Source organism: Aotus nancymaae, unplaced genomic scaffold (genome assembly GCF_030222135.1).
Source record: "Aotus nancymaae isolate 86718 unplaced genomic scaffold, 86718_ANA_hifiasm-v0.15.2.pri h1tg000011l, whole genome shotgun sequence".
NCBI lineage: Eukaryota > Metazoa > Chordata > Mammalia > Primates > Aotidae > Aotus > Aotus nancymaae.
In genome coordinates, this window is record NW_026988422.1 from 30,436,737 (window position 1) to 30,451,751 (window position 15,015).

General features: G+C 44.0%; 2 protein-coding genes across 12 annotated transcripts in view; one reads left to right on the forward strand and one right to left on the reverse strand.

Moving 5' to 3' along the window:
• Positions 1–297: 297 nt before the first annotated feature.
• HOMEZ (homeobox and leucine zipper encoding) lies at positions 298–14,130 on the forward strand. The gene is made up of 2 exons (XM_012466951.2): positions 298–407; positions 8,879–14,130. Exons 1-2 carry the CDS (start codon positions 368–370, stop codon positions 10,486–10,488), a joined length of 1,650 nt encoding a protein of 549 aa, XP_012322374.2. The 5' UTR covers positions 298–367; the 3' UTR covers positions 10,489–14,130.
• RNF212B (ring finger protein 212B) overlaps positions 3,921–15,015 on the reverse strand; it is a 68,483-nt gene continuing 57,388 nt past the window's right edge. For 4 of the 11 annotated variants that reach the window (XM_012466986.2, XM_012466966.3, XM_012466980.2 and 1 more), the window contains 2 exons: positions 12,836–12,916; positions 4,423–4,509 (listed from right to left, as the gene is read on the reverse strand). In XM_012466986.2, coding sequence (XP_012322409.1) covers positions 12,848–12,916 — 69 coding nt within the window. In that variant the 3' untranslated portion in view covers positions 4,423–4,509; positions 12,836–12,847. Of the gene's footprint in view, positions 4,510–10,543; positions 12,917–15,015 lie in introns of those variants that run through there. The other 7 variants (XM_012467045.3, XM_012466990.3, XM_012466995.3 and 4 more) reach the window with 4 other exon arrangements.

Below are 15,015 nucleotides of genomic sequence, written 5' to 3' on the forward strand. Positions count from 1 at the left end.
CTTCCCTGCCCCACGCATCCAATAGATGACCCCAGCTGAGGCCCACGCAGCCAATAGTCGACTTCAGCCGAGACCCACGCAGCCAATGGCAGGCCTGCTGTGCTTCGCCCGTGCCCGCCCGCCGGCGCCCACCAATCAGGACTCGGGCCACCTTGGCACCGCCTCTGGACGCCCACCCCACCCATCCGCCCCGCCTCCAACTTGCTCAGCAGGGCTGGGTACACCGGCGCGCTCTCCGGGACTGGGGGGCGGGGGGGGGCAGTCCCGGTTTCGGCCTTCGCGCGGGTGGGCTCGGAGCGGCCGCACCGGGCAGCAACCCCACTCCCACTCGGAGACCCCTGCCCTCTCCCCCACTTCCCCCCGGCCCATGGTGCGAGGCTGGGAACCGCCGCCCGGGCTGGACCGCGGTGAGTGATCCCCAGCCCCTTGGACTTCCCCTCCCAGCTCGTGTACGATCTCCGACCTCTGGAGCCCCATCCCCGCGCTGGTGGGGGGAGAATTCTAGGTTCGAAGTCGCCCGGTTCTCTCTTTTTTCTCCTCTGGACTTTTTGGTTCCCTGTTGTAACTAGGGGAGGGGTGAGTGTCTGCGTAGGGGAGGGAAACGTTGGGTTGGGGCGCCCTTGGCGAGAGTAGGATCGATATTCGCCTGCTTCATAGGGCTCATCGCCCCAAGTGCAACAACTTTTTGTTCCCTGACCCAGTTCGGAGCCTTCTGGACTGCCTGTGAAATGGAGGATAGGAGAAACGTTTCCTTCCCAGCCCCCTCCAACACGCCCCCCCCACAACCCCCATAGCTACCTCCTGGCGACCTCAACACACGTATAGAACCTGGCCTTGCTTCTGAGGATCTGGCCTTTGGGAATGAAAGGTTTAGAAGAAATTGCCCCTTCTGACTCCCGTACCCAGCCATACTCAGAAAACCAACCAGGAAACTGAGAACCCAAGTCCTCTGGGGTTCCTAGTGTTGCGTCCTATTCTGAGACTACTAAACTGAAAGAAGACTCAAGCTGAGACCTGTTTGGTAATGTGGGCCCAGAACAGGAGATTTTTTTTTTTTTTTTTTTTTTTTGTCATGTGAACCTCCTTCCCATCGTACACTTGAAGCCTTTTTATATTATATGATTAGGTTAGATGGTAGTAACTGAAAAAGCCAGATTGGGAATTTTAAAGATAATGAATATATATCTTAAACATTATAATTAAAAGTACGTTCATTTCACCAATCTTTTGATGTAGTGGTGAGACTGTTTTTGTGTCTAAGTCAGCTGTTCGGAGTTCCCAATCCTCTTTCTAATATTAACTACACAGGGAGTCTCAAAACTGGCTATATCCTGAGAACTTTTAAAAACTGTGGATGCCTGGGCCCCATACAGACTATTGAATCTGAATGGGGAGAAGGGTGGCCTTGTTTTTAAGCTTCCCAGGTAATTCCAGTGTGCAGTCTGAGACGAGAGCCACTCTGGCACTTTCATCATCTTTGATTTCCTGTTTTGCTTTATTTATAAAAATGAAGAAATTTAGACACCTTTGAGTGCAGAGGACTTTCAAGATTAAGTTCCACCCCTCAGTCTTTTACAGTTGTCTTGCTCACTCCCAACTCAACAATTTTTAAAATGCATATTCTTCTCTGTGTTATGTCTCTCCAAAGCATTTGACTTAGTTTTCATAGGAACAGTTTTTAAAAATCAATATTCCTGAAGGAACAATTTTAATGCAGTGAGTTTTCATAGGTTTATGTGAGATTTAATTACATTATTGTATAGACACTGAAAAGGTATGGACATAAGAAGGTTTGTAATCACACAAAACTGGCCCCAGCACACAGGACAATTGAATGAAGCAGGTGATTTTGGCTCACTAGTAGCCTGCTAGCCTTTAGTTTCCAGTGCACTGTGGGTATTGGTCATGTAATCCAGTGGTCAGTTAAGCCAGGCTCCTGGCCCAGTTGAGCACTGCTCCCTTCCACTCTTTCCAGCTAATATCACAAACACCTTGTCCCTTCTAGATGCACTTGAATTCTTGAATATTCCATCAACTCTTTACTTCATTCACATTAAGCTGTTCATCTTTAAGCAATTACCACTATTGCCTTTATTAAGTTGGAAGGATATGAATATGAGGCAGTAATCCTTAACCTGGCTTCTTTTTTTTTTTTTTTTTGAGACAGAGTCTCACTCCCTCACCAAGTGCCAGGCTGGAGTGCAGTGGTGCGACCGTGGCTCACTGCAACCTCCGCCTCCCAGGTTCACCTTAGCCTCCTAAGTAGCTGGATTGCCAGTGACCGCCACTCCTAGCTTTTTTATTTTATTTATTATTATTTTTTATTTTTAGTAGAGAAGGGGTTTTGCCATGTTGGTCTGGCTGGTCTCAAACTCCTGACCTCAGGTGATCCGCCTGCCTCAGCCTCCCAAAATGCTGGAATTACAGGCATGAGCCATCATGTCCATCCATAATCTGGCTTTTGGCAGTCACTGAAGCTCCGGAGTTTATTGTGTAAGTGTGAATGTTTATTTCAGGAAGGTTAGTCATAACTTTCTGAGGGTCTGTAACTTTTGTCTGATTCTCAAAGAGGTTCATGAACCAAAAAGTTAAGCATATAACCTGAATATCACTGTAAGTCTTTAAGGCCCTTAAAACCGTATCCCAAACACATTTCAGGAGTACTTCAGATTATCTCTAAATAAAGATTTCAGGAATTCTGCAGGATCATATCTAGTCTCCCACTTTATTTATTTTTATTTATTTATGTATTTATTTTGAGACAGAGTCTTGCTCTGTTACCCAGGCTGGAGTGCAGTGTCGCGATCTTGGCTCACTGCAACCTCTGCCTCCCAGGTTCAAGCGATTCTCCTGCCTCAGCTGTCCCAGTAGCTGGGACTACAGGCACATGCCACCACAGCCAGCCAATTTTTGTATTTTTAGTAGAGACGGGGTTTCACCATGTTGGCCAGGCAGGTCTCAAACTCCTGACCTCAAGTGATCTGCCCGCCTTGGCCTCCCAAAGTGCTGGGATTACAGGCATGAGCCACCACACCCAGCCTCATCTCCCACTTTAACCATCTCCAACTTTAACGATAAGCCTAGGTTCAAATCTAAAGTTCTAGAGTCCTCTTTTTCCTAGGACTGTATAAACACAGAAACTGGAAGTTTCAGACAGCCCATTTTCTCTGCCATCTGCTTAGGGATATGGAAAGTCCAAGGGAAAAGAAGAGTGTTATACTGACTCAGAGAGAGAAAGAGGGATACTTTTTTTTAATTTTAAAAATTTATTTTCTTTCTTTCTTTATTTTTGAGACAGAGTCTCACTCTGTCGCTCAGTCTGGAGTACGGTGGCAGAGTCTCGGCTCACTGCAACCTCCGCCTTCCAGGTTCAAGCAATTCTCCTGCCTCAGCCTCCCAAGTAGCTGGGACTACAGGCGCGCACAACCATGCCCAGCTAATTTTTTGTATTTTTAATAGAGACAGGTTTTGCCATGTTAGCCAGGCTGGTCTCGAACTCCTGACTTCGTGATCCGCCTGCCTCGGCCTCCCAAAGTGCTAGGATTACAGGCGTGAGCCACCATGTTTGGCCTTAAAATTTGTTTATTATTGATTGATTGATTGATTGATTGAGACAAGGTCCCTCTATATTACCCAGGCTGGTCTTGAACTCCTGAGCTCAAATGATCCTCCTGCCTCCCAAAATGCTGGGAATACAGGCATGAGCCACTGCACCCGGCCATGACTCCATATATTTTTATTAGTGATCTTTAGCAGTAGGACATATCTGGCATGTTTAATAAGGATACAAATGTAGAAGGTGTTCAGAATAGATGCTCATCACCACCACCACCACCTCCTCTGCCCTAGTACTCCTCACTTCAGCTTTTGATTCCCTTCTTTTTCTACCTAATCCAAAATGGACACACAAGAACACAAGATACTGTAGTGTCTTTATTGTGATTTTGATTACTACAGGTTCTACCCTACTTCTTATAATTCTCATGAGCCACCCTGGTTGTAGTTTTCTCCTAGTTCAAAGCCAGATTCTTCTAGGGAAGTACCAGCTATACAGCTGTGTGCTTTGATTTAAATCACCATTCTGTTTCAGGAAGTGTTCCATAACATGTTTTGTGTAAGTGAAAACAATATGAATAGTACACCAAATATGTTATTTGCAGTACTGTATGTTACATTGAACTATCAAGCTGATGCCGAGAATATGAAGGACATCAAGCCACATAAATGAAAACAAAATGCTTCCTTACAGCTTTTAATGCTTATAAATGTGCCAGCCTTATACTTATATTCCCATCTGCAGTGTTCATCCTCACACTGGACTGCTTTGTTCCTTCTGCTTTATTTTCTTTATCTCTAAACTGTTATCATGTCTTTATATAATAGGACACAAATGAGGTTAAGTAGATATCAAGCATTGCCATCATAAAGTATTCTCCAGCTTGTATTTGATGGTGTTCCAGGTGGGCCACAATTTGTAAATGGTAGTTTTCAGCTGTGTCCTGGATGAACCTGGAAGGGGAAAGGTGGAACTATCACATAGGCAACCGACATTCCAATCACAAAGAATTCAAATTATGGATGCAATTCTAAAGCAGTGGTTTTCATACATTTTTAAAGCAGCAAATATATTCTGAAATTGTATTTAAACCCCAAAATATTAAAAGTATAGAATCATGGATACCCTGGTTTCCTCATTGCTAGTTAGAATTAGGGCTCTGCAAAAATAGATTGAAAACACTGATTTTTAAATGATTCAGTCTTTGTCCCAGTTACCCCATTGTCTAGGAGGAGCGTTACTTTACATCAAAATCGCCTCCATGAAGTTGAAGTGATGATAAAAAGCTGCTATTTATTGAGCCCTTACTTTGTTCTTGGTAAAATGTCAAGTGCACTTTTTCAGTCATAAACTTTCTGGATAGGTGCTTTTTTGCTTTTTTCTTTTCTTTTTGAGATAAGGTCTCTCTCTGTCACCCAGGCTGCAGTGCAATGCACAATCTCGGTTCACTGCAACATCGACCTCCTGGGCTCAAGCAATCCTCCCACCTCAGCCTTCCGAGTAGCTGGGACTACAGTTGCGCTACCATGCCCATCTAATATTTTGTATTATTATTATTACTATAGAGACAGTTTCACCATGTTGCCCAGGCTGGTCTCAAACTTCTGGGCTCAAGCCATCTACCCACCTTGGCCTCCCAAAGTGTTGGTATTACAGGCATGATCCACCACACTCAGCCCAAAAAAAAAGGTGCTTTTTTCTGATGAGAAATTAAGGCTTACAGAAGTTAAATAACTTGCCCAAGGACAAGCAGCTTTCTAGAAAGTGGAGTTACATTAATTCGTCTCACCCTGGACATCCCTCCTCTAACAACAGTTGCTCTATGCCCTGCCTATACATAACACCTAGCACGTAGTACTATTACATACTCTCTGCACTGTCTTCATTTTGTTACACAGGAGGAAACTAGGCTCACGTAAGTTAAGTGACTTGCCTGAGATCACATAGCTGAGAAGTGGCAAAACCGGGATTCAAACTCAGGTTGGCCTTATCGAAGAATTCATATTTCTACCTATCATGCCATGCTACCTCCATTGACCCTCTTAAGGGGCTCTTCAAGCAATATTGCTTTCAGGGTCTGCATAGCCTCAGTTAGTTAGATTTGCTTGTTAAAAGGAAATGGTGACATGCATTAAAATACTTCTGAGTTTTAAAAATCATGGTGTAAAGTCCCTGATATCACATTGCTCTAAATTTATGGACTTGAGATTTATTTTTGCAATTCATCATGTAGCATTTACATAGGAATCCTGTCCTCTCCTTAGCAGATCTGGAGTAGTACTTAAAAACACAGATGGAAGGCCCAGCACGGTGGCTCACGCCTGTAATTCCAGCACTTTGGGAGGCTGAGGTAGGCGGATCACAAAGTCAGGAGTTGAAGACGAGCCTGGCCAACATGGTGAAACCCCGTCTCTACTAAAAAAAATTAGCTGGGCATGATGGTGCACGCCTATAGTCCCAGCTACTCAGGAGGCTAAGGCAGGGGAATCACTTGAACCCGGGAGGCGGAGGTTGCAGTAAGCCAAGATCATGCCACTGCAATATAGCCTGGCAACAGAGCAAGACTCCGTCTCCAAAAAATAAATAGATAAATAATAAAAAAATAAAAATCCAGATAGGATTCCCCTAAGAGTAAAGGGTGACGGATGTGTTAAAGGGTCTCTAGTGCCCACACAGGAAGCTGAGTTAAAATTGTCAACAGAATATTCTGGGAAATAAGCAGTTATTTCAGGAAAGAAGCACAGTCAAGGCTATCCCTGCAGTGCCCATACCCATAACCCTGGAAGCAGTGCTGCTGCTGAGTAGCTTGCTGGAGCTGGTTACAATTTATAATGAGCCTGTCCACCTGGTCTTGAGGAGAAAGCTGGGCTGAAAAGATAAGCGCAAGAGACCTTCTGCCCTGTGTGGAGGGGGCTGTGAGTGACTGAGGGAGCTCTCTGGGCTCCCTGGGGAGAAGCTAAGCTGTTGGAAGAGACAAAGGCTGGGGGAGGGGATAACCTTTGTTCCAAGGCTGACTTGGGGGCGGAAACATTTTCCTCTCCATTTTCACATGACCTAAAGGATTGGGGGAGTGAGCCTCATTTATCCTAGATCTCTGACCCATATCTCTTATTCAACCAAGAGATGGAAAAAATCAAGCTATCAGGTTTGGGCTTAGGGCTTAAAGGTACTATCATTCATTCGCCTTCCCCCAACACTCCACCACCAAGAAGGGAAAGGAAAAAGGGCACTGGGCAGAGGACAGTGTTGTCCTACCTTCCGGATATTCATCAGTTGTATTCTCAATCTATTGCTCCACATTCTAAATATAATTATAAATTGTTAGGATTCAAAGAGTTAGTAACAAGCCAGGCACAATGGTGTGCACCTGTAGTCCCAGCCACTCAGGAGGTTGAGGCAGGAGAATCACTTGATCCCAGTAATTCGAGGTTGTAGTGCATTATGATTGCACCTATGCATAGCACGCCAGCCTAGGCAACATGGTGAGACCTTGTCTCCAAAAGATATATAGCAGCTGGGCAAGGTGGCTCATGCCTATAATCCCAGCACTTTGGGATGCAGAGGTGGGTGGATCACTTGAGGTCAGGAGTTTGAGACCAGCCTAGCCAACACAGAGAAAGCCCGTCTCTACTAAAAATACAAAAACTAGCCAGGCATCATGGGGCATGCTTGTATTCCCAGCCACTTGGGAAGCTGAGGCAGGAGAATTGCTCGAACCTGGGAGGCGGAGGCTGCAGTGAGCTGAAACTGTGCTACTGCACTCCATCCTGGGCAACAGAGCAAGACCTTGCTCAAAAACAAAACAAAATAAAACAAAACAAAAACAGTTTTGAGGGCCAGGTGCAGTGGCTCACTCCAGTAATCTCAGGACTTTGGGAGGCTGAGGTGGGAGGATCACTTGAGGCTAGGAGTTTGAGACCAGCCTGGGCAACATAATGAGACCCTGTCTACAAAAAAATTTAAAATGAGCCGGATGTGGCTGCATGCACCTGTAGTCCTAGCTACTTGGGAGGCTGAGGTGGAAGGATTGCTTGAGCCCAAGAGTTCAAAGCTGCAATGAGCTATGATCATGCCACTGCACTCCAGCCTCGGCAACAGAGTGAGACCCTGACTCTTGAAAAAAACAAAAATGCGCACACATACACACAAGCCAGTTGAAATTCTTGCTTCTCTTGTTTTTGTGATCGAGTCTTCACTATGTGATTCTTGTTCCATGAATTTAGAAGGTGAGAGTTGGTGGATAGCTTCTAGAAGTGGGTTTGAATAGGAAACATAAAGGCTGTATCAGAGATATGATGGTGCCACTGCACTCCAGCCTGGGTGGCCTCAGTGAGAGAGCAATATTATCTCTTAAAAAAAAAAAAAAAAACACTGCTGGACACAGTGCCTCGAATCTGTAATCCCAGCACTTTGGGAGGCCGAAGCAGGTAGATCACAAGGTCAGGAGTTCAAGACCAGCCTGGCCAAGATGGTGAAACCCAGTCTCTACTAAAAACACAAAAAGTAGCCGGGCGTGATGGTGGGTGCCTGTAATCCCAGCTTCTCAGGAGGCTGAGGCAGGAGGACTTCTTGAGCCTGGGAGGTTGAGGCTGCAGTGAGCTATGATCACACCACTACACTCCAGCCTGGGCGACAGAGCGAGAATTTGTCTAAAAAAAAAAAAAAAACAAAACCACACACCAAAAAAAGCTATATCAGGATCAGTTTTCCTGCTTAACTTCTAAAGACAGACAGATTTTTTTTTTTTTTTTTTTTCTTTCTGAGATAGAGTCTCACTCTATCACCCAGGCTGGAGTGCAGTGGTGCGGTCATAGTTCACTGCAGCCTCGACCTCTGAGGCTCAAGCAGCCCTCCTGCCGTAGCCTCCCAAGTAGCTGGGACTACAGGCATGAACCACCATGCCCAGCTGATTTAAATTTAAATTTTTTGTAGTCTCACCTGTTACCCAGGCTAGTATTAAACCCCTGGGCTCAAGCAATCCTCCCACCTCGGCCTCCTGAAGTGCTGGGATTACAGGTGTGAGCCACTATATCTGGCTTTAAAGACAGATTTTTTTCTTGGTACAACACTCACCAGCAACATGACTCGGGGTAATTTAACATCTATGAACTTTAGTCCACAGAAAATGGGAATTAAAGCAGGATCTGATGACTTAAGTTTATGAAAATTAAATGAGAAATTGTCGAAGCACTTAAAAAGCAATACAACATGATACAAATAGAAATTTAATTGTTTTGGTGTCCAGCAGTTAGTTTGGTAGAATTGAGTAATGTGTCAAAAAGAGGAGACCCAGTGATTGAGCTGTTTCTCTTCTTATTACAGCTATCTCTGAAGGGCACAAATCAGAAAGCATCATGCCTCCTAATAAAGAGGCCGGCAGTCTCAATAGTTCACCAGCGGGGCTCATCTGCCTCCCTCCAATCTCTGAGGAGCTACAGCTTGTATGGACCCAAGCAGCCCAGACCAGTGAGCTAGACAGCAATGAACACCTGCTACAAACCTTCAGCTACTTTCCCTATCCCAGTCTAGCAGACATTGCCCTTCTCTGCCTGCGTTATGGGTTGCAGATGGAGAAAGTCAAGACTTGGTTTATGGCCCAGCGCCTCCGCTGTGGCATTAGCTGGTCATCTGAAGAAATAGAAGAGACTCGAGCCCGAGTGGTCTACCATCGGGACCAACTCCATTTCAAATCCCTTCTCTCTTTTACTCATCATGCAGGACGGCCCCCAGAGGAGATGCCTCCTCCAATGCCAGCTCCAGAACAAGTTGGTACTGGAATAGGTCCTCCAGCTCTTAGCAAGCCCACCCAGGCGAAAGGATTGAAGGTAGAGCCTGAGGAGTCCTCTCAGATACTGCCACTGCCACAGAGTCACCAGAAGTTAAAGGAGTCCCTGATAACACCTGGCAGTGGAGCATTCCCCCACCAATCAGATTTTTGGCAAGATCTTCAAAGCAGTGGCCTCTCAAAGGAGCAGGCAGGCAGGGGTCCCAACCAGTCACATGGTATAGGTACTGCTTCCTGGAACCACTCCACAACTGTCCTCCAGCCACAAGCTCGGGATAAGCCCCCACCAATTGCATTAATTGCCAGTAGTTGTAAGGAGGAGTCAGCATCTAGTGTTACTCCCTCTTCTTCCTCTACCTCTTCTTCCTCTTTCCAGGTACTGGCTAATGGAGCTACTGCCACCTCCAAACCCCTCCAGCCACTAGGCTGTATCCCACAGTCAGTGTCACCCAGTGATCAGGCATTACCCCCACACTTGGAACCAGCCTGGCCCCAAGGGCTACGGCATAACTCAGTACCAGGTAGGGTTGGCCCCACAGAGTACCTATCCCCAGATATGCAACGCCAGCGAAAGACCAAGCGCAAAACCAAAGAGCAGCTGGCTATCCTCAAATCCTTTTTTTTACAGTGCCAATGGGCACGGCGTGAAGATTACCATAAGTTAGAACAGATCACTGGTTTACCTCGGCCTGAGATCATTCAGTGGTTTGGTGACACACGCTATGCCTTGAAGCATGGGCAACTAAAATGGTTTCGGGACAACGCAGTACCTGGTGCCCCTAGTTTCCAAGACCCAGTAATTCCTACACCACCTCCACCATCCACCTGCTCCTTGAATGAAAGGGCTGAGACACCACCTCTGCCAATCCCTCCACCCCCACCGGATATGCAGCCCTTGGAGAGGTACTGGGCAACCCACCAACAGCTACGGGAGACTGATATCCCTCAACTGAGTCAGGCTTCAAGGCTTAGCACCCAGCAGGTACTGGATTGGTTTGACTCTCGATTACCTCAGCCAGCTGAAGTGGTAGTTTGTCTAGATGAAGAAGAGGAAGAGGAGGAGGAAGAACTGCCAGAAGATGATGAGGAAGAAGAGGAGGAGGAGGAAGATGATGATGATGATGATGATGTGATCATACAAGACTGAGTGGGGAGCTGGGGGAGGGGAGGTCTGTTACTAAAAGATGAACCAACGTAGCAACTGTTTAAACAAAGAAACCACATTTTTAAAACTACCTTGTGGCAGAGAACTAAAAAGTTTTGTGTTCTTCAGGGTGGGTGGCAGGGGAATGTAGTGAGGGTGAACTAGGGAGGATGACCATAGGGCACTAAGTAAGGCTGGGATTGGATCAGCAGAAATCCAGACTTCTAACCTCAGTGTAGAGTGTACTGAGGATCTGGAGAAACCATGGGCTGGGAAATGGCGCTTGCCCTCCTCATGTCTGCCATTCTTTTCCCTTAGTGTACTATAGAGAGGCCAGACCTTGGCCACACCTCTCCAGGAGGATTGGAAAGGAGTAAAGGATTCTAATTCGATTGATGATTCCAGTGCATCCCCAACCCTACCATCTTTCCTGGAATATAAGGCTCCCTTGCACCCCTTTTCTGAACACAAGTCTGTGCGTAATGCAACTGACTCTTACTTTTTTTCTTAATAACTGATCATTTCCTAGACAACTGAGATTCTCAGTAAGTCCCAGTCTCATCACAAATATTAACTTCCTTTTCCTCATACCATCATGATTTTATATGTTTCACCTGCTTCATGACTGAATCACAGGTGGCAGAATATTTTCATTTCTTATGCTGGGACCACTTTGCCTTGTAGCTTTTTCTCTCTTTCCAAAATCCTCACTCTGTTCACTATTTGTCTCAGGGTAAATCTTCCCCCACCGAGCTTGTGAAAAACTTTAATAATTGGGTGGAGAATAATTTAGAATGGATATTTATTGGAGGTGATAATTAGAAGAGAAGACCTTTTAAAAAGTAGAATTATGTTACAAAGGGGTGAAAGAGAGGCAACAGTTTCTCCTGGTTGAAGGGCAGTGGAGGTAGGTTTCAGGTTTGGTTTTACAAACCTCATAACTACCTCCTGTCCAGCTTGACAGAGACTAAGTCATCTTTTTGCTGTCAGTTTGTTTCCAGAAAAGAGACTTTTCCCTCTCTTTATAGGATCTGTCTTAGGGACAGAGGGACCATGGTCTTTAAGTGAATTAATTATTGATGTTTTAGAATGGTTTTCATCAGTTGGGATCAGCTATATGGCAAATAGGTATCATCAATGAGTTAACCATCTAAAAATAAAAGAGTGGAAGCCCTAAAATGCTAGAATAATAATAAAAAGGCCAAAAATAAAATTGTTTCTCTCTCATCCACTTTACTCTTTCTATGGTTTAGGGATTAATGGAACCAAATCCATTCAACATACTTTTATTGTTTGAAGGGGCAGGACTTATTGAGGTAAATTAAAAGAAGAACAAAAACTTTAAAAGTAAGTAGCTCAGCATCTATCATCAGGCAGATTGTTTCTCAGCCATCAAATAATGACTAAAATTTCTGAGGCTTCAGGAGTAACAGAGATACAAGAGTCTTGGAGGTAACTCCATTTGCTACAGAACAGGCTCTTGCCCAAAAGGGAAGGTGTCTAGAAATTCCTTTAAAAATAAATTCAGAGTACTAGAAAGGGTATGGGGATCCTAGTTCAGATAAACAAGATAATTCCCAAGACCTAATCTATTTCTGACAGATGCCTGCTATTTTCTGTTTTCCCAGTATTTTTGCTTAAGGCCAGTTTGTGAGTGGCTAACCTATTAAATTCCTCATTTCTGCCGTTTAGTACCCAAAGTAGAATACATGTTTGATCTCAGTGGTAGTGTTGTTTGCCATTCCACCATTCTAGAGCTTGTAATAGTGATAGAATTGTAGCAATAAAAGGACATCCTCTTAATTTTACTACCTGTATACTTTACTAAGCTGAAAATCAGTGTCTGTAACAGTTGTTTTCAATAGAAAGGAAAATTAACATATTTAATAGTAATTAAGCATAGAGGAAACAATAGGCAAACAGAAAAAGTACAAGGACAAAAACAGAGATGTTGCTTGTTAACACTGGCAATGGGAGAGTATATCCAAAGCTAAAAATTAAAACCAGAAATGAAACAGTGATGCGTATATGACCCACGACATCCCCATTCCCAACTGCAACCAAGCATGATGCCAAGAATTATTTTTACCATCTTTGTTTCAAGTTGTAGGAAATGAGGGAAGCTACCTATGTCTTCTGGAAGAGATATAAACATCATCTTCAAGCACTAGCCTTTTCTAAGACCTGACCACTGTCCTGGGAAGTGATTAGGGTGAATAGGGTAAAGATGAGGAAGCATAAGGTACAGAGTGAAACCAGGAAACAACGCCAGGGTACTTTTTCCAGAGCCATCACCCCAATGGGTACTAGATGCTACAGTCTATCCTTCAGCAGTATGTATAGATCAGACCTTGAAGATGATCTATCTGGAAGAACTCCATGCTCCTCTCCCACTGGGTAACCCCATCTGCCTCTGTTGTTGGTAGGGAGTCTGTAGCAGAGGACAAGAAGGTAGATGTGGGTGTTTATAACAACAAAAAGGGCAAGCAAGTCTCTCTCAACCCATTGTATGAAGCTTATTAAGACAGAAACCACTGCTGTTGCTTCCCCACAGTTTCTTCATTGCATGATAACTAAATTTTCCAAACTAGGATTTGCTACATCTAGTGTGACAATCTCTGGAATATTTCAGTGGCTTATGGTGATAACAATAATGATGAATATTTGAAAAACTATTTTGGAAAATCTGGGACGTATGACTACCATGCCCAGAGATAACTATCCAGGAGGCAGAGTTCTGAGGAGGTGGCATTTCCTTCAATAACTTTTAAAAACTTACACATTTTCAGCCAGGCATGGTGGCTCACGCCTGTAATCCCAGTACTTTGGGAGGCTGAGGCGGGGGATCACCTGAGATCAGGAGGTCGAGACCAGCCTGACCAACATGGCGTCTCTACTAAAACTACAAAAATGTAAAAAAATACAAAATTAAAAACAAAACTTTCACATTTTCCAAAAATACATAGAATAGTATAATGAACTCATGTGCCCATCATCCATCTTTAACAAATAATTCATGGCCAATCTTTTATTTCTACTCTCCCATGTCTCTCTCTACTAAATTACACTGATGCAAACCCCAGACATCATTTAACTTTCCATCCATAAATACTTCAGTATGTATCTATAAAAGAGAAAAGCTATTTTTAAAAATATAACTACAATATCATCATACCAAAAAACTCTCCAATATTAACAATTATTTAATATCAAATGTCCAATAGGTTAACTTTCTTCAACTGTCTCATGAATGTTTTTTGTTTTTACAGTTTGTTTCAGTCAAGATCCAATTAGGGGCCATATATTTGTAGACGGTTTATAGATCTTTTAAGTCTTTTTTCATCTATAGGTTAATCCCTCCATTTGTGAGGATCTTAGGGAGGAATGTTATTTCCCCAGTGTTGCCTCTTAAGGCTTAGACCCTAATTTCATTCTCTTTCTTTCTTTCCTTCTTTCTTTCTTTCTCTTTCTTTCTCTCTCTCTCTCTCCTCTCTCTCTCTTTCTCTCTTTCTCTCTTTCTTGAGATGGAGTTTCACTCTTGTTGCCCAGGCTGGAGTTCAATGGTGTGATCTCAGCTCACTGCAACTTCGGCCTCCCAGGTCCAAGCAATTCTCCTGCCTCAACCTCCTGAGTAGCTGGGACTACAGATGCACACTGCCATGCCCAGCTAATTTTTTTTTTTTAGATTTTATTAGAGATGAGGTTTCACTGTGTTGCCCAGGCTGGTTGCGAACTCCTAAGCTCAGGCAATCCACCTGCCTCAGCCTCCCAAAGTGCTGGGATTACAGGTGTGAGCCACTGTGCCCAGTCCCTAATTTCTTACTGATGAAAATAAAGGTCATCTTGGAATATGGGAGCAAAATATATATCTACCTTAGTATGAAGGAACTGTTCCTGGGGACACCAGGAGCTTGGAGTGAAAAAGGGGCCTAAATATGCTCAAAACTCAAGCCATTAAAAAAAAAAGGCAAGACTCGACTTTTTTTCTTTCTTGCGATTCTCCTGTCTCAGCCTCTCAAGTAGCTGAAATTACAGGCACAAGCCACCACGCCCAGATAATTTTGTATTTTTAGTAGAGACAAGGTTTTACCATATTGGTCAGGCTGGTCTCTAACTCCAGACCTCAGGTGATCCACCCCACTCAGCTTCCCCAAGTGCTGAGATTACTGGCATGAGCCACTGCCCCCGTCCTCGTGACTTCATTTAATAGGACTCTTTACAAACCTCTCCTTGTTACCAAGCCCTTTTTTGTTGCTAGAATCAGAATCATAGTCCCATAAATTTACAAAATATTATTCTAGCTATCTCTGGAAAAGTAAATGTGGTTTTTCCTAATTCAAATAGTACCTCTACCCAAAATATATATTTCATATAAAATACTATCTTGTGGAACTACTGAGAATGTCAGTGTGTCCACACTTATTTCACCCTGGCCAAGACCTCTCAGTATAAAGTCTCTCACTACCATGTGACTTCATTTTAAAAATCCCAAACCAGGAAGCTAATCTAACAGTAGGATAAAATCTGAAA

Coding starts and splice junctions, on each gene's coding strand:
- HOMEZ (XM_012466951.2), top strand. CDS start 368: ATGGTGCGAGGCTGGGAACCGCCGCCCGGGCTGGACCGCG. Junction 408..8,878: donor GCCGCCCGGGCTGGACCGCG/GTGAGTGATCCC, acceptor TTCTTATTACAG/CTATCTCTGAAGGGCACAAA.